The sequence below is a fragment of the Antedon mediterranea genome, chromosome 1 (genome assembly GCF_964355755.1).
Source record: "Antedon mediterranea chromosome 1, ecAntMedi1.1, whole genome shotgun sequence".
Lineage (NCBI taxonomy): Eukaryota > Metazoa > Echinodermata > Crinoidea > Comatulida > Antedonidae > Antedon > Antedon mediterranea.
This window is the reverse complement of record NC_092670.1, coordinates 40,886,709-40,912,299: the sequence shown is the minus strand read 5'-3', so window position 1 is coordinate 40,912,299 and position 25,591 is coordinate 40,886,709. Positions and strand designations below refer to the sequence as shown.

The 25,591-nt window shown below is 35.1% G+C and overlaps 1 protein-coding gene across 8 annotated transcripts in view; it reads right to left on the bottom strand.

The window, feature by feature from the left end:
* Window positions 1–25,591, bottom strand: part of LOC140040280 (twitchin-like) — a 61,106-nt gene that overhangs the window by 10,667 nt on the left and 24,848 nt on the right. For all 8 annotated transcript variants that reach the window (XM_072086088.1, XM_072086122.1, XM_072086104.1 and 5 more), the window contains 42 exons: window positions 25,212–25,496; window positions 24,060–24,359; window positions 23,383–23,685; window positions 22,799–23,101; window positions 20,807–21,088; window positions 20,141–20,328; window positions 19,610–19,724; window positions 19,027–19,329; window positions 18,434–18,715; window positions 17,858–18,160; window positions 17,099–17,401; window positions 16,465–16,752; window positions 15,658–15,957; window positions 14,621–14,923; window positions 14,159–14,313; window positions 13,252–13,687; window positions 12,633–12,929; window positions 12,078–12,237; window positions 11,539–11,681; window positions 10,723–11,016; window positions 10,160–10,462; window positions 9,819–9,967; window positions 7,987–8,137; window positions 7,779–7,883; window positions 7,485–7,682; window positions 7,257–7,368; window positions 6,755–6,927; window positions 6,241–6,372; window positions 5,985–6,131; window positions 5,482–5,634; window positions 4,951–5,097; window positions 4,488–4,633; window positions 4,114–4,270; window positions 3,655–3,766; window positions 3,319–3,491; window positions 2,516–2,791; window positions 1,965–2,252; window positions 1,748–1,795; window positions 1,605–1,652; window positions 1,384–1,474; window positions 768–968; window positions 276–417 (listed from right to left, as the gene is read on the bottom strand). In XM_072086088.1, the coding sequence (XP_071942189.1) occupies window positions 276–417; window positions 768–968; window positions 1,384–1,474; window positions 1,605–1,652; window positions 1,748–1,795; window positions 1,965–2,252; window positions 2,516–2,791; window positions 3,319–3,491; window positions 3,655–3,766; window positions 4,114–4,270; window positions 4,488–4,633; window positions 4,951–5,097; window positions 5,482–5,634; window positions 5,985–6,131; window positions 6,241–6,372; window positions 6,755–6,927; window positions 7,257–7,368; window positions 7,485–7,682; window positions 7,779–7,883; window positions 7,987–8,137; window positions 9,819–9,967; window positions 10,160–10,462; window positions 10,723–11,016; window positions 11,539–11,681; window positions 12,078–12,237; window positions 12,633–12,929; window positions 13,252–13,687; window positions 14,159–14,313; window positions 14,621–14,923; window positions 15,658–15,957; window positions 16,465–16,752; window positions 17,099–17,401; window positions 17,858–18,160; window positions 18,434–18,715; window positions 19,027–19,329; window positions 19,610–19,724; window positions 20,141–20,328; window positions 20,807–21,088; window positions 22,799–23,101; window positions 23,383–23,685; window positions 24,060–24,359; window positions 25,212–25,496 (8,795 nt within the window). The remainder of the gene's footprint in view (window positions 1–275; window positions 418–767; window positions 969–1,383; window positions 1,475–1,604; window positions 1,653–1,747; window positions 1,796–1,964; window positions 2,253–2,515; window positions 2,792–3,318; window positions 3,492–3,654; window positions 3,767–4,113; window positions 4,271–4,487; window positions 4,634–4,950; window positions 5,098–5,481; window positions 5,635–5,984; window positions 6,132–6,240; window positions 6,373–6,754; window positions 6,928–7,256; window positions 7,369–7,484; window positions 7,683–7,778; window positions 7,884–7,986; window positions 8,138–9,818; window positions 9,968–10,159; window positions 10,463–10,722; window positions 11,017–11,538; window positions 11,682–12,077; window positions 12,238–12,632; window positions 12,930–13,251; window positions 13,688–14,158; window positions 14,314–14,620; window positions 14,924–15,657; window positions 15,958–16,464; window positions 16,753–17,098; window positions 17,402–17,857; window positions 18,161–18,433; window positions 18,716–19,026; window positions 19,330–19,609; window positions 19,725–20,140; window positions 20,329–20,806; window positions 21,089–22,798; window positions 23,102–23,382; window positions 23,686–24,059; window positions 24,360–25,211; window positions 25,497–25,591) is intronic.

The window sequence follows — 25,591 nt, the reverse complement described above, 5'->3', positions numbered from 1 at the left end:
TCCTTAATCAGAATGCATTCCAGTATATTTCAGTGGTGGATCCAAAGGTAGATTAAAGGGGAGCTCGTCTCTTGCACCCGCAAGAGAGAAAAGAATAATTTCTTTGACTCAAAGCTTTGCCTATCGATAATCTCCATGGAAAAAATCCAGAATACAGCCTTTAACTTGTAAATTTGTTTACAGAAAAGAACAACCTTTTTGGCTCTAAGCTTGATGGTCTCCACCTGCCAACAAAATCCTGGGTCCAGCCTTGTTTTTGGCACACATACACTTACCCTTAAAGCCAAATGCATGTAGTTCCTTGTGTGAATATGATTCAAACCTTCACAGACTTGTTTTGTATACATTGCTACTTCAGCTTCAGTTAATACATAGTTTTTATTGAGGCATCGTTGGAATGCATCACCACCTGACAAACTATGGACAAAAGAAGAAAAGAATCAAAGCTCTATCTACACTATCAAACAAAAAATGTGATGTGCACATATATGGACATGATGATGTCATATCACTACCATAGGGCACATCATGTTTTTTGCTTCAGGAAAGTTTCAGATCACATTTTACATTTTAGAAAAAAATTGGACCTTCTATTTTTGGAAGATTTGAATGTATATTTTATGACCTAGGAAAAATAAATCATCCTTCCTTTATCATTATCATTCAAAATATTTTTAAGGTGCCAAAGTTTTGGCATAACGTATACTGTACTAAAGAGTGTCACGCAGTCAAAAGAAATAAATAAAATAACACAAATGGCAACTTACAAGTCTAGAATGAGCACCATTTTGTCATCAGTTTCAAAGACATCGTGTAATTGTTGTAACCTAGGATACTGGAGGTTTGTCATAGCATCTACTTCTTTACGTATGAATGGTATATCTGCTGAATCAATGTCTATGAACTTGGCTGCAAAGTTCTTGCCTGTAGCCTTCTCTACTGCTCTGTATACAACTCCAAAATCACCCCTAAAAAGCATATTTGTAGTTATTGCATTATCAAGTAAGCATAAAGGCCAATTTTCACAGACGAGTGGTAACGGTAAGCGGAAAACCAAAAAATAGAATCTATGATATTTCTTATGATTATCTACACACACGCGGAAAGAACGTCCGGTTTCTGCTCAGGATAGATACAAATTTTATGTGGGACAAGCTACGCGGTTTTACGCTTACCGTTACCACTTGTCTGTGTAAATTGGCCTTAAGGTAAAAGCAGATATTGGATTAAAACATTACCCCAAAGGAAACTGGAGAATACTCAGTGCACTTTAGAGTAAAAAATGGAGTAGACAGTTATCCCAAAGTCTTGATTTATGTCATCCCCTGTTGTTATGAACAAGAACCGGATGTAAGCTGTATTCTATATTTTTTGAATTCTTACCTTCCAATTTCTTCACCAATGTAATATTTACTCTCAACTGGTGACTTCCTGGGCTTTACTTTTCTTGTTACATATGGATCATCTAAGTCAACTGCATTAACAAACAAAGTATCAATGTAAAATAAATTGTTTTAAAAATATGTATACAGCAGGTATAAATTTCAATTATCGGAAATACTTAAAAAAATAAAATAGTTTTTGGACACATATACAGTACTCACCTATGTTGTCGTAATCTGATACTTTTGGAACACGAGATGTTAACGGAGCTGACAAATAAAAATCAAGATAAACAAAATCAGGATTGGTACTGTAGTCTAGCATAAACCACTACGACACAACTGTTTTTATATTTCAGTCTTACCTTCAGCTTCATCTTCAATTACTATTCTCTTTGTAAGTCTTTCTGGTTCTGAAAATAAAAAAGTAATTATGCAAATTATAAATGGTTATCATTACTTTTCAACTTTAAGGGCACGTACAGGTAGTCTAGTAGTGTGTAGAAAAAACGCAAGGTCGCTAATATTATTATAATATTGTTCAAAATAGTTTTGAAAAAGTATAAATTGTGTAAAGCCTACCTGGTATACTTATTGTATGAGAGACTTCAGCATACTCGCTGGACCCATGCACATTGTCAACTCGTAATCTAAACTTATAAGGCGTATTAGTATCAAGCATGCTGACGATACAAGAGGTCATGGAGGTCGAGGCAGCCCTGATCCAGCTGTCCATGTCTGCTGGCCTTTTCTCAACTACATATCCTGTAATAGGGCTGCCACCGTCTTCTGTTGGTGCATTCCATGTTAACTCCACAGATTCAAAAGTGACATCTTGTGCTTTCAGATTTGTAGCAGGGTCTGGCACATCTATAAACATAAGTGACATTAAATAAGTGACATAAATGACATTAAATAAGTGACAAAATATAAAAGTGACATTATAAGTGACATCTTCTGTGATTTCTATGCAGATTAGACATTTTTTTCATGAATGTTGTAAATATTTAATTCTTAATAGCGATCCAGGCTTAAATTGTAGGCCTTTAGTCCACCAGCAACATTCAATCTTAGGCTCTCGTGTGTGACATTGACCTAGGGAAGATATAATAATTAATACCACTACTACTTACCACATACTTGTACATTGATTGTTGCTGAATCTTTTCCTAATGCATTTTCAGCCGATATTTTATACAAGCCAGAATGCTGGCGATCTGCTCTGTCTACTGTCAACGTGGAATAACGATCGGCCGCTTCTACACCACGGTTTACATTTGTACCGTCTTTAGACCACGATGACTTAGGTTTTGGTAATCCTGTGATTGGTATTTTGAGTTTGATTGTCTGGCCTTTCTCAATATATACTATATCTCGGAAACGTGGTGGTAACTTAATTTTTGGTGGACCTGTTAAAAATATTATTGTATTAATAACAATAAATGGTAGACTTTACATAGTGCTTAATACAAATATTGTAAGTGCTTTACGTATTGTATATATATATTGCGCTTTATAAAATGGACTAGATGTTTAATACAACAATTTTTATCCATCCATTTGTTGTCGAGCTGCTACCAAACAGCGCTCATTCTTCTGTCCACGACAGGTGGTGAGAGATGCACTGGGTTCATTAATATGCACATAGGCCAGATGTGTACACTGGATCTCCAGTCTAAAGCTCTGTCTACAAACTTTAAGTGAAAAATTGATGTGCCTATAATGATAATGTATATCAGTACCATATTGGGACATATCACACTTCTTTTTGTCAAACTATAGTTTGATAGTGTAGACAGAGCTTAAGTCTTTATCTGATAACATTTCTTCTACCAATGGTCAAGAAGAATCAGGGTTTTTCTAAATTAAGCATTGATTGCTCTCTTATTTTGTTTGCTTTAAACGGTATAGAGTATTAAGAACGTTTACTACGTACATTTGATGATGAGATCAGCTCGACTGAACTTCTTGCCGCCAATATTACTAATTTCACATGAATATTCATCGCTATCTTCTCCAAATACTTGACTTATATTCAGTATACATGTGTCACCATCAAATGATATCAAATACTTATCATTTGAATATATTTCTCTCTGACCTTTAAACCTAAATAAAAGTAAACACATGTCACATGGTTAGTTTTAAGCACAATTCCTACTTAGGTATATTCTGTAATTTCATTTTCTTAAGTTAGTTATTCTTTTTTTTCATCTTTGCAAGTTTGCCAACTAAGAATGTAGAGAAAAAAAAAATAAATTAATAAACACACCATCTAATATCTGGTTTAGGCTTTCCTGTGTATGAAACCTCAAATTTAGCAGCTTTGCCTTGTTCTACTGTTGTGTCTTCCAATGCTTTTAGAATTTTTGGCCTGATCACCTCTGTAATAGAAATAATAGATTTATTTCAAACATTTAAAAAACATTACATATATTTTGAGCAAGTACAGTAGCTCAGTTATTTTAAAAACCAATATCTTTCATAGATCTTCCATGGTATTTCTTGAGATGTATAGACTCTACCCATGCCATTATTCCCATATATGGGCACGGAAAATAGAGCAATTTAGGCCCCATAGAGGGTTATATAAAAGTCACTCATGCATGACTTCATCATCCTCATAGTTTTGTCTTTCATTTTCAACCCATAATTTGTTTAACAGAAATTTTTTACGTTAAAATATATTTTGTCATTATAATCTGAGAAAAGTGAGAGCTTTGACATTTACCTTTAGGATCTTTGATTTTAACGGCAGTACTTGCTGTTGAGGGTTCGCTAAGTCCACCTTCATTCACGGCAAATACCCTGAATTCATAATTCCTATCTTCAATTAGATTTGGAAGATTATACGATAATGACACTACTGGATTTTTACTTACACGTACCTAATGGAAAAAGGAAACAGAAAACATGTATATATTTTATAAATGCAGTGAAGTAAAGCTGTTATGTAATAAAGACAACTAAATTCAGAGTTTAAAGGTCACACCATTCCCGGTGCACTCTTCTATTGTGCTGTTTGTTTTGTTTTTGCTTAAAAGAATAAAATTAAAATAAAATAAAGGATGTCCAATAACCAACTCATGCAAATTTATTGTTTACCCATCTATCAGTGCCTGCTTCAGCTTTTTCCACAAAGTAGCCTAATATGGGTCTTCCACCATCAGATTCTGGGCGAGCCCATATAAGGTTTACAAAGTCTTTGCCGACCTCTGTGACATCTGGCACACCTGGTTTGCTTGGTGCATCTAGAAAAAGAAAAAATTAATACAATAATACCATAAACAATTACTGATGATATTGAATCCTGCAATCCTGGAATATCTCAACATCGGTAGTGGGGTGATCATCCCCAATCAAGCAACCAAGAAAGAAGAAGAATCCTGCAATTAATGCAGTACTTTTTTAACATAATTTAGGATCGTCCTCTGTTAAAAACAGTTTTTAAATAAAGTTTATCAAGATCATTTATAATTTGCACTTTGTGTGATTTACATTTAAAGAACACTCCATAAATTTTGTACAACTGTCTCTTTAAAAAAAAATAAAAACAACTAAAAGTTACCAAATGGATTCTTGGCAAGGATTGCAGAGCTGGTAGCAACAGGTTTACCAATACCAATATCATTCTCAGCACTCACTCTTAAATGGTATAACTTATGTGTTGTTAGTCCTTGTACTACATATGTGGTGTCTTTTATGAAGCTACCAACTGAAAGAAGAAGAAAAGAAGAACTCTAGGATATGATATTGTAAATTAAAACACAGCACTACATGAAACTAATGATTATAAAATGGGCCTCAGAAATTCCAATTTTAGGAATGGATATTGAGATACAGAATACAAGAAATTTAGAAAGATTTTGGAAAATACCCCCGCCCCCACCAATCCTTGTACAATCCTCTTGCTAAAAACAACTAATTAAAGTTAAAAACTAGTATAATACATAAGGAGCATGTTGTCTGTCTAGTCTTTTTAAGCTATGTTTACATGATTAAACTTTATAATACAAAATGTGATGTGCCCGTATATGGACACAATGACATCACAGTTTTCAAACTAATTAGTTGATAGTGTAGACAGAGCCTAACTGACCTGTGACCCATGCTTCTGTACCATCCTCTTTACGTTCTGTAACATAGTTTTTGATTGGACAACCTCCCTTCTTCTTTGGTGGTTTCCAGGCAATAGTGATTGATGTATCTGTCACTCTTCCAACATCAAAGTTTTCTGGAGGACCAGGTGGGGCTGTAATAATTAATTAATTATTATACATTGTTATCACTACACTAAACCTTCAGATATAATATGCCAGTAATTTACCCAAGTAAATTAAAAATTTAAACAGATTTAGTAAAAATTGAAAAACTCCTCAAGGAATCTGGGTAGAACAGCATTAAGTCAGTTGGTAATTTATATTACTACTATTAAAATCTATCATGACATGATATCAAAAGACAACATGAAATATAAACAAATAATGTTTAAAGGTTTACATAGCAAAGAAGCGTTATTAAAATAAGGTTTGTGGTACAAAATGTCATTTCTAAACAAGGAAATAAAGTTAAGAATGAAAAATATTGATAATATAAACTTACATAAAATATCTACAGTAAATATGACACTATCTTCACCAATGTCATTGCCAATTGCCACCTTGTAGTCTCCAGCGTCATCTGGTACTGCTTCTCGTGCAGTGAACATCACATAGTCATCAAATACAACTTGTTTTATACGCGCATCAGCTGAAAAAAATCCCAAAATCATTAAAACAATGACCTAGATGACTGATAAAAAAAGTGCAAAATAATTACTGTACAAAGCAAAGAGTATATAGAAATAAAATGAATGCACCTTCAACTGGCTCTCCATCTTTAGTCCAGCGAGCGTTAATCTTTCCTTTACCATCATATAAAACTTTGACCTTAAATGGTGACCCTGACTCCACTTGGACATCACGAGGTGGTCCAGCTATTTTTGGTGGAACTGAACGAGAAAAATAAAACATATTAACAATAAATGATACGAATAAAATATGGAAGAAATGGCTATGATGAAAATAAGTTGATACTACAATATAATTCTACGGCATCAACACTAATGGAAGTGAGAATGTTGATGATAACGATGATATTCACTCATTCAATCTTTTATTTCAGAATCTCTGGTCCATAGACAGTAAAATTACATATAAATTAATTTAAAAAAACCTGTAATAATTACTACTACTCATCTCAGGATGGCAAAAATGAAGAAAATGGTACACACACTGATGATAGAGATGACAAAGTAACAATGTGGCTTGCAAATGCTGTTTCAACAACAAAGAAGCCATCAATGACGATGTACAGATTACGGTAACACTAACCTTCTACTTTTAGCTTGGCTGAGCAGCTTGCTTTTCCAGCTTTATTTGAAATTTCACAAGTGATTTCTGATTGGTCAGATTCTTGTATATCGTCCAATACTAATGAATATGTATTGTCGTTTTCTCTCATGTGCACACGGAAACCAGAGTACAATTCAATACCATTCTTGAACCTGTAAGAGAAGTGCATGAAGTCTTTATACATTTATTTATTTATTCATTGGGTGCTTATTAGCCTAAAATATGCATCCTTCATGTACAAAAAATTGAATTGAAAAATGTACTAATCATTGAAATTTGAAAGTATTATGTGTGGACAGTAGAGTGATATCCTGAAGATAGTAAATTCTTAGGGGCCTAAAATTTCAGAGGTCTTGGTATCTCAGACTAAAATGGCATAGCCAACTATGGATTGGGTTGCAGTTATATAAGTTACAGCATTATAAACTAATTAGTGAGTTTAGTTGCTATTGAATGGAAGATGATCAATAATAACATTTACCATTTAACTTGAGGTGCTGGTCTGCCTACAACCTTACACTCAAACTTAGCTTGTTCTCCCTTGGGAGTTGATGTGTCATCAATCGGTTTATCAAAGTATGGCGCTGATCCAACTAAAATAAAAAAATAAAAGACAAATATAATTCAATATGAGCTATTTAAAAAAAAAATGTTAAAAAAATAAGACACAATAAAAAGAATATTTATTATAAAATTTGGATTTTCATACCATTTGCTGCCTTGGGTACAACTGGTTGACTAGCATTGCTAGGCTCACTAACTCCAGCCTCATTTTGTGCTCTTACTCTGAACTCATACTCTCTGCCTTGAGTCAGATCATCTACGGTAAAGTGTGGTTCCTTGACAGGATATTTGTTAGATTTTGTCCAATTATCTGAATCTGTTGGCTTCAACTCAACCACATAACCTTGTAATGAATTAATACATTTGTAAAATCATAATATGAATGTTTTTTCACACTTAAGTTCTATTCTGGTACTTGCTAATTTTTAGCGCCAGTTACCTGTGATTCTGCTGCCGCCATCAGACACTGGTTTGGTCCAGTTTAGTTCCACTGTCGTTGGTGTCACCTGACCAATTTGAGGTGTTCCTGGCTTACCAGGTGGTACTAAAACAAAAAATGAAGTTTGAGAAAGATTCATAAATGAATCTCATTATCCTTTATGCTAGACATTGTGTATTATAATCTAAAAATTAACTTTAATACTTACCACAAGCAGACTTGGGGAAGACGGTATCTGAGGAAGCACTAGGCTGACTGAGGCCAGCTGCGTTCTTAGCTCGTACTCTGAATTCATACTTAGCATTCTCATCAAGGTTGCTAACACTGAATGAACAGTCTTTCACTGGGTATATATTGCACTGCAAGTAAACACAATAAATACATTTATACACATTTTTATTTCATTAATTTATTCATCCAAAATAGAAATACCATAAAAAAAAAATATTGAATAAACTACATTAAAAGATGAAATGGTCAATCAACAAAAAACTGAATAAACTACATTAAAAGATGAAACGGTCAATCAACAAAAAACTGAATAAACTACATTAAAAGATGAAACGGTCAATCAACAAAAAACTGAATAAACTACATTAAAAGATGAAACGGTCAATCAACAAAAAACTTGTACGTGGTTGATGACCTAAACATTTTAAAGAAACATCAGTGCAACACGATATTTAAAGTACAAATAGGCAAGTAAAACATTAAAGAAACATCAGTGCAACACGATATTTAAAGTACAAATAGGCAAGTAAAACATTTAAGAAACACAGAATTTGGAAATGGTGCCAAAATGAATTTCTTTATAATAATAAAGGTGTTTATTGTATTAAAAATAAAATTTGTAGGTTGATACAGGTAAGTATCTATAATTTGTAGGTTGATACAGGTAAGTATCTATAATGTGTAGGTTGATACAGGTAAGTATCTATAATTTGTAGGTTGATACAGGTAAGTATCTATAATGTGTAGGTTGATACAGGTAAGTATCTACAATTTGTAGGTTGATACAGGTAAGTATCTATAATTTGTAGGTTGATACAGGTAAGTATCTATAATTTGTAGGTTGATACAGGTAAGTATCTATAATTTGTAGGTTGATACAGGTAAGTATCTATAATTTGTAGGTTGATACAGGTAAGTATCTATAATTTGTAGGTTGATACAGGTAAGTATCTATAATTTGTAGGTTGATACAGGTAAGTATCTATAATTTGTAGGTTGATACAGGTAAGTATCTATAATTTGTAGGTTGATACAGGTAAGTATCTATAATGTGTAGGTTGATACAGGTAAGTATCTATAATTTGTAGGTTGATACAGGTAAGTATCTATAATTTGTAGGTTGATACAGGTAAGTATCTATAATTTGTAGGTTGATACAGGTAAGTATCTATAATGTGTAGGTTGATACAGGTAAGTATCTATAATGTGTAGGTTGATACAGGTAAGTATCTATAATGTGTAGGTTGATACAGGTAAGTATCTATAATGTGTAGGTTGATACAGGTAAGTATCTATAATTTGTAGGTTGATACAGGTAAGTATCTATAATTTGTAGGTTGATACAGGTAAGTATCTATAATTTGTAGGTTGATACAGGTAAGTATCTATAATGTGTAGGTTGATACAGGTAAGTATCTATAATTTGTAGGTTGATACAGGTAAGTATCTATAATTTGTAGGTTGATACAGGTAAGTATCTATAATTTGTAGGTTGATACAGGTAAGTATCTATAATGTGTAGGTTGATACAGGTAAGTATCTATAATTTGTAGGTTGATACAGGTAAGTATCTATAATGTGTAGGCTGATACAGGTAAGTATCTATAATTTGTAGGTTGATACAGGTAAGTATCTATAATGTGTAGGTTGATACAGGTAAGTATCTATAATTTGTAGGTTGATACAGGTAAGTATCTATAATTTGTAGGTTGATACAGGTAAGTATCTATAAACAGAACATCTATACAATACATATATCTTAACGAGGCAAATAAAATATACTAAATTTAAAAAGATGTCAATGAATACCTGTGTCCAATCCGAGTCATCAGAGCGTGACTCAACAATGTAGCCTGTAATTCTACTACCACCATCTGAATCTGGTGGTTTCCATGCCAACGTCACAAACCCTTTATCGACTTCTTTGATTTCTGGTTTACCAGGCTTGTCAGCAGCATCTACAGTAAGTAGAATATCAAAACAATTATTTAAATATTATTTTAAAGGGCTCTGCGTTCCACTGGTATGCTTTGATTTTTTTAAATTCTGAAAAAAGTGTTGATCTGACACTGGACTGAATTTAAGGTTCTGTTTAAACATCACAGTCTATTCTAAAATGAAAATGAAGTAGTGGACCATGATGAACATACCATAAGGATTCTTAGCAGTGACAGAAACAGATTTCACCAACGGCTCACTGGTTCCAAATTCATTCTCGGCAGACACTCGGAAGTTGTATGAAACGCCTTCATCCAAACCAGTGACCTCGTAGTTAGGACTACGAACAAAGCCACTAACTTTTGTCCACACACCGGAACCTTCTTCACTTTTTTCTACAACGTAGTTACTAACTTCGGTTCCTCCATCATCCTTTGGAGGTTTCCATGACAACCTGACAGACTCTGCTGTTACGTCAGATGCCTCCAAAGGACCTTCAGGCGTGCCAGGTGCGTCTATTATTTAGACAAAAATTGTTAATTTATGACAAATTAAAATTACCCATAGTGGATACTGGTACTGATCCTTGTAACTAGATCACATATGGTGGTTATTGACTTTATACAATTAGCGCTTACGGACACTGAATGTTGCAGATAAGTGGTATATATTAACCCAGAATAGCTTGAGAAATAGTGCATTTATAGACTTTCACTTTTTTTGTTTTAAATTGTTGTTTATATTAGATATTAAAAGTATCAATAAAAGTCCTTACCAAATACAGTAACCCTAACTGACACTGTATCTTCTCCTTTCGGGTTTTTCAAAGTAACGGTATATTTTCCGGTGTCGTCTCGTTGTGCGTTCAAATTAATAAGCACAGTCTCTTCAGTGTTAGTTTCAAACTTAATCCTTGTGGATGGTTCAACAGCTGTACCACCTTTATCATCATTAACCCATGTGACTGTAGGGGCTGGAGCACCTGTGAAGGGTATAACTACACGATACTGCTCCCCAGCTCGGGCTCTGACCTCTTTGAAACGTTCGTCACTTGGTACTCGTGGTTTACCTGTAAAGGAGTATCAAATAGAAAGAGTACAGAACACAATTATATACCTTGATATTTAGGACTATCTATTGGTAAATTTTTCCTCATGGTCATCAAAGACAAGTCCTCAGTAACATACAACATGCAAAACTTGTTTGGAATGGGATGAGATGGGTAAATGCATAGTGGATGAATGGATGAATAGATGGAGACGTAGTGGATGAATGAAAGGATGGATGGATGGGATGAGATGGGTGGTTTGGATGAATTAATGGTTGGGGTGGATGGAATATATGAGATGGGTGATATGAATGGCAGAGGTAAGAAATACATTGATTGACAGACATACATATAAATAGATGGAATGGAAGGATGGATAAAACCTTAAATGGTTGTCATAAACTACGCCTGCTTAAACTGATATATAATTACTACTGTCACACAACCTCATTTGCTAGCAAATTACAATAGTTACTCTAACCACATATAAGATATGAATGCAATATACTATAAATACATAAGAATTATCTTCTCAGTACTTACTTGCAGGAGGAGCAGCAGTGATGGAAGCAGCTGTCTCACTTGGTTTGCCATCGCCTGCTTTGTTTTGTGCCTTAACTCTGAAATCGTATTCTTTGCCTTCAGTTAGTTTACCAGCAGTAAATGTAGTCTCACGAATTGGAGCTCTGAAATAGGAATGTAGTAAATTCATGAGAAGCAGATAGTACTTGCTGCCTCTTGTAGAAATAAGTGAGTTACAACCCTGGCACTATGTCAGGATTGAACCAGACAGGCATGTTAATCATCAAGCTAAACCTTCACTATCCTAGTGCTGCCTACTCTATCAAACTAATTTGACCAAAAAAATGTGATGTGTTCAAATATGGTAGTGATATACCCAAATATGGTAGTGATATGACATCATCATGTTCATATATAGGCACATCACATAAATACATTTTAAGAGAGCTGATATACTATCCAGATCACCTCAACTCCGGGCCAGATAAACACACCCCAAAGTATTCATTCATATTCTCGCACAAAAACGCAAAATGAACGTGAAATTGTTCTGATCTTACCTGGTTGCTGGAACCCATCTATTTGATCCAGCTTCTTTTTTCTCTACTATGTAACCTGTAATAGGGCTTCCACCATCATTCTTAGGTGGTGACCATGATATGGTAATGGCTGTCTTATCTGTATCCTTGGCAACTGGGGTGCCTGGGGATCCAGGTGCATCTACAAATACAATCAATGAATGCCTCTATGTGAATATTCCAATAAGATGCATTCATATTATAACCTGTATTTTAACTTGATCAAATGCCTACAATTTCAAACCATGTAATGACGTGTGAAACTTGAATAATAACAAGTTTAATATCCAGAAAGCTATGTCTACACTATCAACCTTTATGTGACAACAAAATGTGATGTTCCCATAATATATGGACATGATATGTGATACCACCACCATATTTGGGCACATCACACTTTTTTTGTCAAACTAGTTTGATAGTGTAGACAGAGCTTTAGAATGGTTGAATTTGTTCATTTGAGAATCTGTAAAAATTATGCATCTATTTTACTTTAAAAACAATTTCAAATCATCAAATTTAAACGATTTAACTCACCGAAAGGATTTTTGGCAACCACAGATTCCGATTTCAAAGGTTCACTTTCTCCAAATGTATTCTCAGCCTTCACACGGAATTCATATTCAGTTCCTTCGTCAAGTTTGCGGACTTTAAAGGTAGTTCCAGGGACGAAAGAACTTACTTTCTCCCATTCACCAGTACCAGCTGCCTTCTTTTCTACTACGTAGTTGTCGATATCTTCTTTGCCATGTGCTGGCGCTTTCCAGCTGAGAGTGACTGTATCAGGACCAACATCACTGATCTCTACTGGCCCTTCTGGTGGGTCTGGTATACCTGTGTGACAAATCAATAAGATCAAATTGGCTGTTTTATTTAAATTTTAATGAGACCAGGACGCCCAATGTTAAGATGGTTTGATAGAATAAAAACTTTAATTGGACAACCTACACATATAATATATCAACTTACTGAAGACCGAGTACTTGGCGATCCATCATTGCAGTCAACCATGATGGAATCAATGATTGAATGTATTTTACATTCAACAATGAATTATGTTAGTTATTAATCATCATTGGACGACTAAAGCGACAACAATCCCCATTTGCTGCTGCTTTTCATTCTAATCCAATCAAATCTCTTAAGTTTAACTTACCATATACAGTGACTTTAACTCTTGCACTATCTGACCCTGAAGGATTTTTGAGCGATACTGTATAGCGACCACCATCACATCGTTTAGCACTGTCCACCACAAATTTAGTTTCCGTACTTGAGTTTGTAATGGTCTTTCTGGTGCCGTCTTCTTTCACCGTGTGTCCGTCCATACTCCATGTTATTACAGGGATTGGTATTCCTGTGAAATTTAAACACATTTTAAATGGTTCGCTAACCTTGACCTTAAAGTCTGTGAGGTCACCGATGTCAAGTTGAGGTTCTTCTGGGTGGTCTTCCGCTGTGATGATACCACTTGATTGGCTAGGCTTGCCTAATCCTTTTGCATTCTTTGCTAACACACGGAATTCATACTTATCTCCTTCAACAAGATCTGGTACTGTGGCTGAAGTTTCAGTTGCTGGCACAGTGACAGCCTATTCAGAAGAATTAAGAATTTTACAAAACAAAATTATTGTTTTCTATAGTTTAAGATTGTTATAACATTAGAGTAGGGTATTGGGTATTGTATTCATATGTACAATAGCTAAAATATTTTATTGATTGAATTTTCAGTTGATTAAATTGAGTAAAATTGTTAGAGACAGTATATTCCCTTATGCATCAATTCAAGACTCAATTTTATCCGATGTTAAAAAATGGAAAATAATTCCTTTTCTTTTTTGTATAGGGTCACTGGGCTTAGGCAAAAAAGCAGGCATTATATCGAATAGGTCAAAGTTCATTATGAGACTTCTTCCAGCTGCTACACACTACACATGATCTAGATACACAATGCATTGGGTCGCCACAATCGTCCAATCAAATGACTGGAATCTATTTAAGAGTTTAATTAAAAATATTATGTATGATAACATTTTGAAAGATAATGTCATAAATCACATTACATCTTGCCACTCGTCTTTTGAACCGGGTTTCTTTTTCTGGACGACGTAATCACTGATTTTAGCACCACCATCTGACATCGGTGAGGTCCAGGTAACATTGGCAGAATTCTTACGAATCTTGGAAAGGACTGGTTTTCCTGGTGCATCAGCAGTTACTATTGATGGGAAAAGATATTATTTATGTTTATCACATTGCAAAATCATAATTTTTTTATAATATTAATACTAATTTTGTTCCAATGAATTTTCAAGTATTTTACACACAACAGAGTTTTGATCTGCAGAATTTTACCATATAAACTGCTAATTTCCAGGAATATTCACCCTAAGCCTCTGGGAAACCAGTCTATGACTGAAGAGGTCGCCCAGTATTTTTTTTTTTTAATAATAACAAAAAAACTCATTTTTTGCAGTAAAAAATACATTTTTTACAAGTAGACCAGAATGACTGAGAAGACATACCCACTGGATCCTCAGCGACTGCCGGTGAGGAAGCGCGACTGGGTTTGCCAACACCAGCCTCGTTCTCAGCTGCAACACGGAACTCATACTCCTTTCCTTCATCTAAACCTGGGATTGTAAGTTTGTTGTCTTTCAAAGGGAAACTGTTTGCTTTTATCCATTTATTTGAGTCTGGTTCTTTGTATTCAACAAAATAACCGGTAATCGGCGATCCACCATCATTTGCTGGTGGTGTCCAAGCGACTGTGGCAGAGCTCTTTGACATTTCTTCAACCACAGGAATGCTCGGGGAATCTGGTTCATCTGAGAGATATCAATAAAAGAAACTTTTAAATGATATTTTTATTTGTTTGTTTGTTTACATTATTCATCCTCAATATTGAAGAAATTCAGATTAGGCAATCAACGAACCCATGGTAACCAGATTAGGCAATCAACGAACCCATGGTAACCAGATTAGGCAATCAACGAACCCATGGTAACCAGATTAGGCAATCAACGAACCCATGGTAACCAGATTAGGCAATCAACGAACCCATGGTAACCAGATTAGGCAATCAACGAACCCATGGTAACCAGATTAGGCAATCAACGAACCCATGGTAACCAGATTAGGCAATTAACGAACCCATGGTAACCAGATTAGGCAATCAACGAACCCATGGTAACCAGATTAGGCAATCAACGAACCCATGGTAACCAGATTAGGCAATCAACGAACCCATGGTAACCAGATTAGGCAATCAACGAACCCATGGTAACCAGATTAGGCAATCAACGAACCCATGGTAACCAGATTATCAACGAACCCATGGTAGCCAGATTTCATTTATTTCTTCAATTTAAAAACATGATAAAACAATACAAATAAAAATAACAAAACCTATGAAAATGATAGGATTAAATAAAAACAAATTTAATTGCTGTACAAATTTTCTTCGCCTTCATGTCACAATTTAGCGCTTACAAAAAACCCCAAAACTTACTATTAAATGTAATGGAAGAGGGTCAGTAAATTATAAGTCTTCAAAACTTACCAAATGGAAGTTTGACTCTAACTGGTTTTCCATCCAGAGGTGGTCCAGTTCCACATTGGTTGGTAGCAGACACACGGAACTTGTAGTTCTGATGCTCAATGAGATCATGTACTGTGTAGTTAGTGGAATGGACACTGGAGGTGGCTATTGTCCACTTGTCATGTCCAGCTTCAGTGACCTCTACGACATATCCTGTGATGTTGCAGCCACCATCATCTTCTGGAGGCTCCCAGGATAGCTTGACAGATGTCTTGGAGAATTCTGAGTAAGCGATTGGTCCCTTAGGTGCCGTTGGCTTGTCTTAAAAATTAAGCAAACCATTTAAAAAAATAAATATCACATCATCAAACTTGATGAAACTTAACAAATTGCTAAAGTCAAGTAAAACCAATACATTCACTATCTTTAAATGTGGCAATCCTGTTCACAAAAAAAAAACACACAAGATGTTCTAAATGTGGAGTGGTTATTTTTGTCATGAGAAAAAATCCAGAAATTTAAAAGGATTGGAACGTTTGGATTTGTGGTCTTAAGCCTGTTTCCTGTCAACGTTATTCAATGGTATTGTTAACAATAATTGGCAATCTTCTACGTAAACAGTGAAATGTTAACGATTTACAGGAAAAGGTACTCGTTATCGTTATCATTTCAACTTGATCGTTTTCAAACAATCGTCATTGAACTGTTAATGATCAACGACGATAGCGTTGAAAAACTTTGACAGGAAAACAGGCTTTAAGCACTACTCAACTTAACAATTACCACCAAAGATTGAAATATCAATACAATTTAAGAACAACGAATTACCTAGTACTGTAACTTTAACATTGACAGAATCTGATCCTCTGTTATTTTCTAAGTTTATCTTATAATTCCCACTATCTCCTCTTTCAGCTTTCTTGTTGAAGATGACAGTGTCTGTCTCGCTAGTTTCCACTGACACACGGTCGGACAGCTTCAGTTCACGATTATCTTTGTACCATGTTGCCGTTGGGGGTGGGCTTCCAACAAATGGTACTTTGAAGTCAAATGTTTCCCCTGCACGAACTCTAATCTCTCTGCCAGACATTAGGTTGGTGTCCACTTTGGGTTTTTCTAAATTGAAAAAAACATTAAGATATTTTTTGATTTAATATTCTTTATTGTCATGAACAATGTATGCCAACATGAAAGGTATTAATTTGTAGCTTTGGCATCGTAGACATACAATACAAAAACCAAGAGTGGTGTCTATGAGTGAGATAGGTATAGGAGCATATATCATTTATATTATTTAGTAACATTGTTTAGGCATAGAAGCATATATTTGTTTAACATTTAACACATTTGTCAAATTATTATTTTATAAAATATTACAATATTCAACCAGCCATGTAATAATTTGTTTTTAATATAATTCAAGAAATTTAAAAAACTTAAACTAAGAAATTAAATTACATACCAAATTGAGGCTTTGCCGTGACAACATCAGATTCTTCACTAGGTTTCCCTAAGCCAGCCTTGTTCTCAGCAGTCACCCTAAACTGGTATTCTTTACCCTCTACCAAGCCTTTAGCTGTCATCTTATTTCCCATCACTGGACTTTTATTCACTTTAATCCAACGGTTACTTCTTGGATCTTTTCTTTCAACTGTGTAACCAAAGATTTTGTCTCCTCCATCTGACTTTGGAGTTTCCCATTCTAAGTCGACATGGTCGCGATCGTAAGCCAAGATTTTAGGTTTGCCTGGTGCATCTGGCTCATCTAAAAACACAAACTTGGTGGGTCAATATATTTGACGTTTTCATTATATATATATCATTATTAAGATTATTATTGATAAATCAGATATTCTGATACCAAGAAATCATTGAGAACTCTCAAACTCAAAAAGTTGTTCTCAGGTGGAACTTAAGCCCACGACTGACTGATCACTAGCCTGGAATTCATATCTCCTGACAACTGGTATCCCATACTTTACTGGATTTGAAGTCTACACTATCAAACTAGTTTGATAAAAAAGTGTGATGTGCCCAAATATGGTAGTGATATGACATCATCATGTCCATACATGGGCACATCACAGTTTTTGTCACATACAGTTTGATAGTGTAGACAGAGCTTACATATTAATAATCTCACAGAGCTTAAAGATTAAAGCTAATAGCTGATTCCTACAAATATAGCATGTACATTGTCTCTTCATTCCTTAATACTTACCATAAGCATTCTTTGCAATAATTTCCTCCGATTCCAATGGGCTGCTCATACCTCCATGGCCGTTTTCAGCAACAACCCTAAACTTATAAGCTGATCCCTTTCTCAGCTTTGATACTTGCAAACTTGTAGTGTTCACGTAGCCGCTAACTCGTTCCCAATCTCCATCGTTGTTTTCGCATTTCTCAACGATGTAATTTGAGATCTCGCTGCCGCCATCATCAAGCGGTGGTTTCCATGCCAACTTGCATGTGTTAGCTGTGATTTCAGTGATCTCAATTGGACCTTCTGGTGGAGATGGTTTATCTGAAAAAAGAATTTAAGCAAAACTAAATTACAAACAACTGAAACTTGCTCCTAATATTTGTTTGTGTCCTTTTGTTAAAATTAGCAATTAGCTTTTCACACTTTATAAACTGTTTCTGACATCAGTAAATAAACTTTGAGATTGCACAACATACATTAAAAATCTATAATAACTAATAACTTTATTGATGAACATTTTGGATCAGTGGCAACACATTTAATAGTGTTATTGTTCAAGTAGAGTTAGTATAAAACAAGAAAAACATGACCTACCCAGGACGTTAATTTTGCATTTTTCTGACACAGTGCCAGAATCATTAACCAACTCTAGTTCATAATCGCCAAAGTCATCGCGTAAAGCATCTGGTATGCACAAAACTGTTTTATCTTCTGTTGTCTCTATTTTGACGTGATCTGAAGGTTCAATGACCTTGCCGTTCTTCTTCCAAATGACTGTTGGAGGTGGCTCACCACTGATCGGTACTTCCAGTTTGAACTGTTGACCTGCTCTGACCTTTTGATCTCTCATTGCGTCTTTTGCAATCTCTGGCTTAGCTGCATCAAAAATGTAAATTTGATAAAACAATGCTTCTCAATCCTTGACTAAATTTAATAATTCAATATGTATGCTCAAACATTAAAGATTGGAAAGATCATTAGAGAGGTTGTAAAAATAACTGAAGTACTATACAGTAGTTTGGCCACATCAAAATAGGTAGTGGCAGACAATGAAAGGGAAGAGAAAGGATGGTAAATGGTTTGATAACATCACATTTGCTTAGGAGATAAAGAGTTGACGACATATCAGGACATTTAAAAAGAAATTATTTTACATAATTATGTTTAAAAGTAATAGAAGGACATACCAAATTTAGGTTTGACTTTTTGTGCGGTAGATGCTTGGCTAGGCTTGCCTGGTCCAGCTTTATTCACAGCAGTAACACGGAATTCATATTCCTTTCCTGGTACCACATCTGTAACTTTCATTTTCTCTCCTTTGATTGGTTTATCAGTAACTTCAACCCAACGGTTACTATTCTTTTCCTTTCGTTCTACAATGTAGCCCTCGATGGGGGCGCCACCATCGCTCTTGGGCTTAGTCCAACCAATCTCGACAAAGTCTTTGTCGTAATCTTTCACCTCTGGAGTTCCTGGGACGCCAGGTTCAACTGTGAAGAAAAGGAAAGATTATGAAACTCAACAAAAACAAGGGCTAAATTGTTCGCATTGATCACCTCGCAAGCCTCACAATAAGACTTTGTTAGAAAACAACTTATTAAGTGTAAGGTGACACTGCTGCTGCTGCGGGTCATCAGAAAACCATAACAGCTGACTCTTCCATTTTTCTTTTAAGTGAAATTAAGTACAGTTTGCTACCTCACAAAATGGATATAGGAAGTATCTTAAGAACCTGAAATTACAGCTAAACATTTAAAGGCGATTTCTTACCAAATGGATTCTTGGCAACAACAGGCTTAACCATGTCCAATGCTTTACTCTGTCCTTGGGCGTTTTCAGCATATACTCTAAAAGCATACTCAACGCCTTCTACCAATTTTTGAACCTGAAATACACAAATGAATCATAACAGAAAATCACAAATGAAAAATTTTATTTTCAAACAGTCTAATTGGTTGATTAGCAGAACTTACTAAGGTCTTTAACACTTGTTCCCGTACAATTCCGTTCCAGCGCCGGCATATCAAATTGACGCCAATGATTCGTTTTCATGACGCTCAAAACGGCTATGCGCCAATCAATATGTGCGTAGCCGCATGAAAACGAAACATTGACGTTCGATTTGATTTGACCAGAACCTTGCTAGAACAGGTGTGAAAGACCCTTAAGACAGTTCAATAATGTGATGTCAGGATTACACTGGCAACCATATAAAAGGTATTATTTAAAGTTTGCATGATAATCAAATCCTGACATAATCAACGCTGACAACAAAAGCACACAAAAAAGTAAAAAGCTTACTTGGATTGAGGTATCTGTCGTAGTGTCATTAACCACAGACCAGTTGGATCTACGAGTGTCTCTTTTCTCAATGACATAATTAGTGATTGGAACTCCACCATCATCAGCTGGTGGATTCCAGGACAATGTCAGGTAGTTTGCAAACACTTTGCTAGCTTCCAAAGGTCCTTGTGGTGCCTCAGGTTTGTCTGAAATAATCAGATTCAATAACAAATAATTACTTAAGTAGTACTTACGTTTGGCTCCTTTTCACATATTGTACTGTATGTATATATATGTGAATAAAGTTAAAAGTGAAAGTTCCACACTACACTAAAACACAAGAACAACCAATACAAGTCAGTTTAAAAAACATTTAAAAGCACTATATTTCAAACAATGTTACGATACTAATTGATGTGAAGCGCCGCTGATTATAATTAAATGTTGTATAAATGTGCGCTATACAAGTAATAATAATAATAATAATAATAATAATCAAATAAAACATCACCTAACATGCAACCAAAAATATGTTACTATAAAAAGAACTGCATGTAATGGCTAAACAGGATACTTGAGTCTGACACAATGTATGCACAACTCTTTATATTACAAGCATCTGTATTTAAATTATGTTTAATGGAAAAAATATTATAATAAACAAATAATATAAATATGACTGACCTAGCACTGTGAGTGTAACTGATGCTGTCTCTGTTCCAAATGGATTTGAAACAGACAGTTTATATTTGCCAGTGTCCGAACGTTCACACGTAGCAATCGTTGCTGCCGTCTGGACAGCATTTGTTTGGACACGGATGTGGTCATCACCTTGCAGTGGTCCATCATCTTTAGTCCAAATACAAGTTGGTGTCGGACTTCCACTGAATTTGACTTCAAATTTGACCATGTTGCCAGCTTTGACCGTGACATCCTTGAGGTCACCGATTTCAAGAGACGGTGGAACTAATGAAGAAACATAGAAAATTGAATTTAAATTAAGAAATGTTTACTTTCTACATTCTTGAATTTAAACAGAAAGTTAACATAATTATAAATTCAATCAGTTGGGGACAAATTTATATATTAATGATTCTAAAAAGAACAAATTAAAATGTTTTATGTACAGTCTTTAAAGAATTTGCGATTACACTTATCGTAACCATATTATATAAGAAGAAGATAAAATAAAAGAGGCTTTCAAACAAATATTGTTATTGTCACTTTTTGAGGAATACAAACAAATCTTTTTCCTAAAAAGCAACAACAATTTGTACAGAGGTTAAAACAAACAAAAAACTTGACAAAAATATTTGTTAATCTATATATAAATTTACGTAAGGGCAAAATTCGGTAAATCGCGCCTTACTTCTATAATTTTTACTCGATGGTATATAAAGTTGGTTCGTACTTTCGGTACTGATTTTAACCACCTGATGTAACCCTGTTTACTAACTAAATTAAGTTAGATAATTAGTTATTGACGATTAAAACGAATTTAGGTTCAACGATTTGCCCCAAATAGGGGTGTTTTCCGACCGTGGTATACACTGTCTAATGGATGTCCATCTTGAAAAATACCCGCCACAAAAATGCGAGGAGGCTTCGCATTTTCCTATCTCCTCCTACGATAATTGTTTTTAATAGCTGAAAACCGGTTGAACAGCTAGAGTACACCATCATAATGTTGAAGACAGGCCGATTTTCTTTAAAAAATACTATTTTGATAGATTTAATATACGATTATACAAATCTATTGATTTGCGATGAATGGAACATCCCAATCTCTCAGTCTGCCAGAGTTTGGTTTAACACAAGTACTGTAGGTAAATTTATGAGCCCTTGGTTTAACACATACGGTAGGTAAATATATGGGCCCTTTGAGAATAAACTTGCGAGATTGTGGATAGGCTCTACTGTTAGATATATAAACACATTATTATATACAAATAAACTTTATACTGACAGTTCTTTCTCAACGTTTGTATTAATTAATAATTACCAAATATAAACGTCGTAGTGGTGTATCGTGACATGGTACTTTAATATTTCAATCGATTATGACAGTGACAGTTTTAACTAAACTAAATAAAGAATGTTCTCTAATATAATTAGGAATCTCTTGCCATACACGGGGAAAATTAGTGTACAATGAATATTTAAAAGAAATAAATAAATAAATAAATAAAATAAAAAAAGTATTAAATCCCAAATGTTTTACTGTATTTAGAGGTATATTATTTATAGGCCTATAAAACATGAAAAAAATATTTCGTTACTGAGTGGATAAAGAATATATTTAAAAATTGTTCCTCTTTGTACCTATCCGCTTTCCCATCCCTGAACCCTAATGTTACATACAAAACACAAATTGGGTTTCTTTAAATGAGTCCAAATCAAAAACTTGGACTCATTTTGTGATAAGTTTCTCCTTCGGAAGTAATTCCCAGGGTGCTAATTTTAGTTGACTACGTAAATCATCGTGTCTATTTATTCGTTTCTGTAAACGATAATGTATATAGTCCTGCGGTACGTACATTTGAAATCGGCAGTTTTGTTACGCTGAAATTACTGTGTATTCGAGAACCATCTGTGGGCACGACCTAGATGGTACGCGAGCGAAGCGAGCGTACCATCTAGTTATTTCAATTACAACTAATAGAGAAGTGTACATACTTTCTGGGTCTTTAGCGACTGTAGGTTGTGATGCTTCACTGGGCTCACTCATACCAGCCTCGTTCTCAGCAATCACTCTTAGCTCATACTCTTCACCTTCTACCAGGTCAGGGACGGTCAAGTGGGTGTCTTTGATAGGGTATTTGTTAACTCTCTCCCATTCACCAGTCTTTGGATTCTTCTTCTCTACATGGTAACCCTTGATAGGACTACCACCATCTTCTGCTGGCTTAGTCCAGCTAAGTTCCATTGAATTCTTGGTAACATCTCCAATTTTAAGTTCAGTTGGAGCGGATGTTGGCTCTGATGAAAAAAAGGTAGATAATACATCTAATTTTTATCTTTTTTATTCATTATTCTATAAAGCACAAATTACAAATCCTGATGAAACTTTTCCCTAATATAGGTAATATTGTTTAATTTGTAAATGTTATAGATAAAAAGAAGTGGGTGGCTTTTTCACTTTCTAGCAAGACAAGTTTCTCTTTTTAAATCAAAATTAAAGAATTGTGAGAGTTGATTTATATATATTGGTAGATTCAAAGACCATGTATGCATGTATGTCTGTGTTAAACTGTACATACCAATAGGTTCCTTGGCAACAGCAGGTTTTGATGCTTCACTGGGTTCACTCGGCCCAGCTTTGTTCACTGCAGCAACACGGAACTGAATCTCCCCATCCTCTGGTAGATTGTCAACCATGAACTCAGTCTCTTTGATGGGATCTTTATTAACTTTAGTCCAGCGCTTAGAACCAGGTTCTTTCTTCTCTAACACGTATCCCTGAATTGGACATCCTCCGTCAAATTTAGGAGGATCCCATTTGAGACCAATTTTACCATCGTGACACTCAGTAACAACAGGTGGTTTTGGTGGATCTGGTGGGTCTGCAAAAAAAAATAGCCTGATTTAAAGGCACTGAGAAACATGGGGATGATTATGTGATTTTGAAGGCTAGGCCCAGTATAGTAGGATCTCAATCAATAGAACATATGAATAACCAGTGCATAACTAAAGATCTATCTACACTATCAAACTTGTTTGACAAAAAATATGATCATGGGTATATATGGGCAAATCACCTCTTTTTGTCACATAAAGTTTGTTAGTGTAGACAGAGCTCAAAGTGTCATGATGGGCTGTTACCAGTTTGTATAACTGTTGCAAAAGTGTTTAAACTGCCAAATAAAGTTATCATTGTTACATCTCACAAAATGTATTTTAAACTTAAAATAAAAGTTAAATCTTTAAACAAGCTTACCAAATGGTTCTTTGACAACCTGTGACTTGTTAGCTTCTTGTGGTTTGCTCTTGCCAACTTTGTTGACAGCCGACACTCGGAATTTGTACTCCTTCTTCTCAATCAAATCCGGAATCTTCAATTGTGTGCCTGTCTCTTTATCGGAGGCCATAAGCCATTCAGTGGCATACACTTCTTTGTACTCTACAACATAGTTTTCGATTTCAGTACCGCCGTCATCTAGTGGGGCGGCCCAACCAACAGTCACTGACTTTTCATCGTATGAGGCTATTACAACGTTTTCTGGTGTTGCTGGCTTATCTGTGTTTAAAGAAAAAACAATTTAGTAAATTCAACGTTTTATATGCAATGGAAATAATATTTTGATTTGTTGTGTATCATAGTAGCATTGTCTGGTGTATCATAGTAGCATTGTCTGGTGTATCATAGTAGCATTGTCTGGTGTATCATAGTAGCATTGTCTGGTGTATCATAGTAGCATTGTCTGGTGTATCATAGTAGCATTGTCTGGTGTATCATAGTAGCATTGTCTGGTGTATCATAGTAGCATTGTCTGGTGTATCATAGTAGCATTGTCTGGTGTATCATAGTAGCATTGTCTGGTGTATCATAGTAGCATTGTCTGGTGTATCATAGTAGCATTGTCTGGTGTATCATAGTAGCATTGTCTGGTGTATCATAGTAGCATTGTCTGGTGTTACCTAAAACTAAATGAAAATCATAATAATCATGTTCATCATAAAAAAAGTTTTCATTCTGTATATTTTGTTTTCATACCTAAACTTGCTAGAGTGATAACCATAATACACTTTCTATTATTTTTAATTATTACTGTCAACTCCCCAAATACCGGACACACTTGGGGCTGGCCTAAAATACTGGACACTTGGGCTGGCCTAAAATACTGGACACACTTGGGCTGGCCTAAAATACTTGACACACTTGGGCTGGCCTAAAATACTGGACACACTTGAGCTGGCCTAATATGCCTGATTTTCAGAAATTCTAATAGTGTTTTTAATGATAAAAAGGTTTTGAACATTTTGGGTTTAAAAAAAAATCTGGTTTTGGGAGAATATTTGGTTTTCAGAGAGTCCAGAATTGGGAGAGTTGACTGTATTCTACTTGATGGCAATTAAGTAATTCTTTTACCAATAACTGTAGCCTTAAAATCAATCTTTTCCGTTCCATGCGCATTATTGAGAACTAAGGTCAAAGTTCCTGTATCTCCACGTTCAGAATTCTCAATCAAAAGCGAAGCATACTCTGGTGCCCATTCAACTTTGACACGGTCATTCTCTACAATCGGTTTACCATCTTTAAGCCACTGGACCTTAGGAGGAGGTGACCCATAGATGTCAATATCCAGAGAGATAGGCTTGCCAGCAACTACTTCAATATTTTTAAGTTCATTAGGAACTACAGCTCTTGGAGGTTCTTAGATGTAGAGAAAATACGGAATTAAAGCAGGTTTATAATAAGTTTAAATACCAATAATTTTTAATGTTGGCTCTGTCTACCTGGATCAGAGG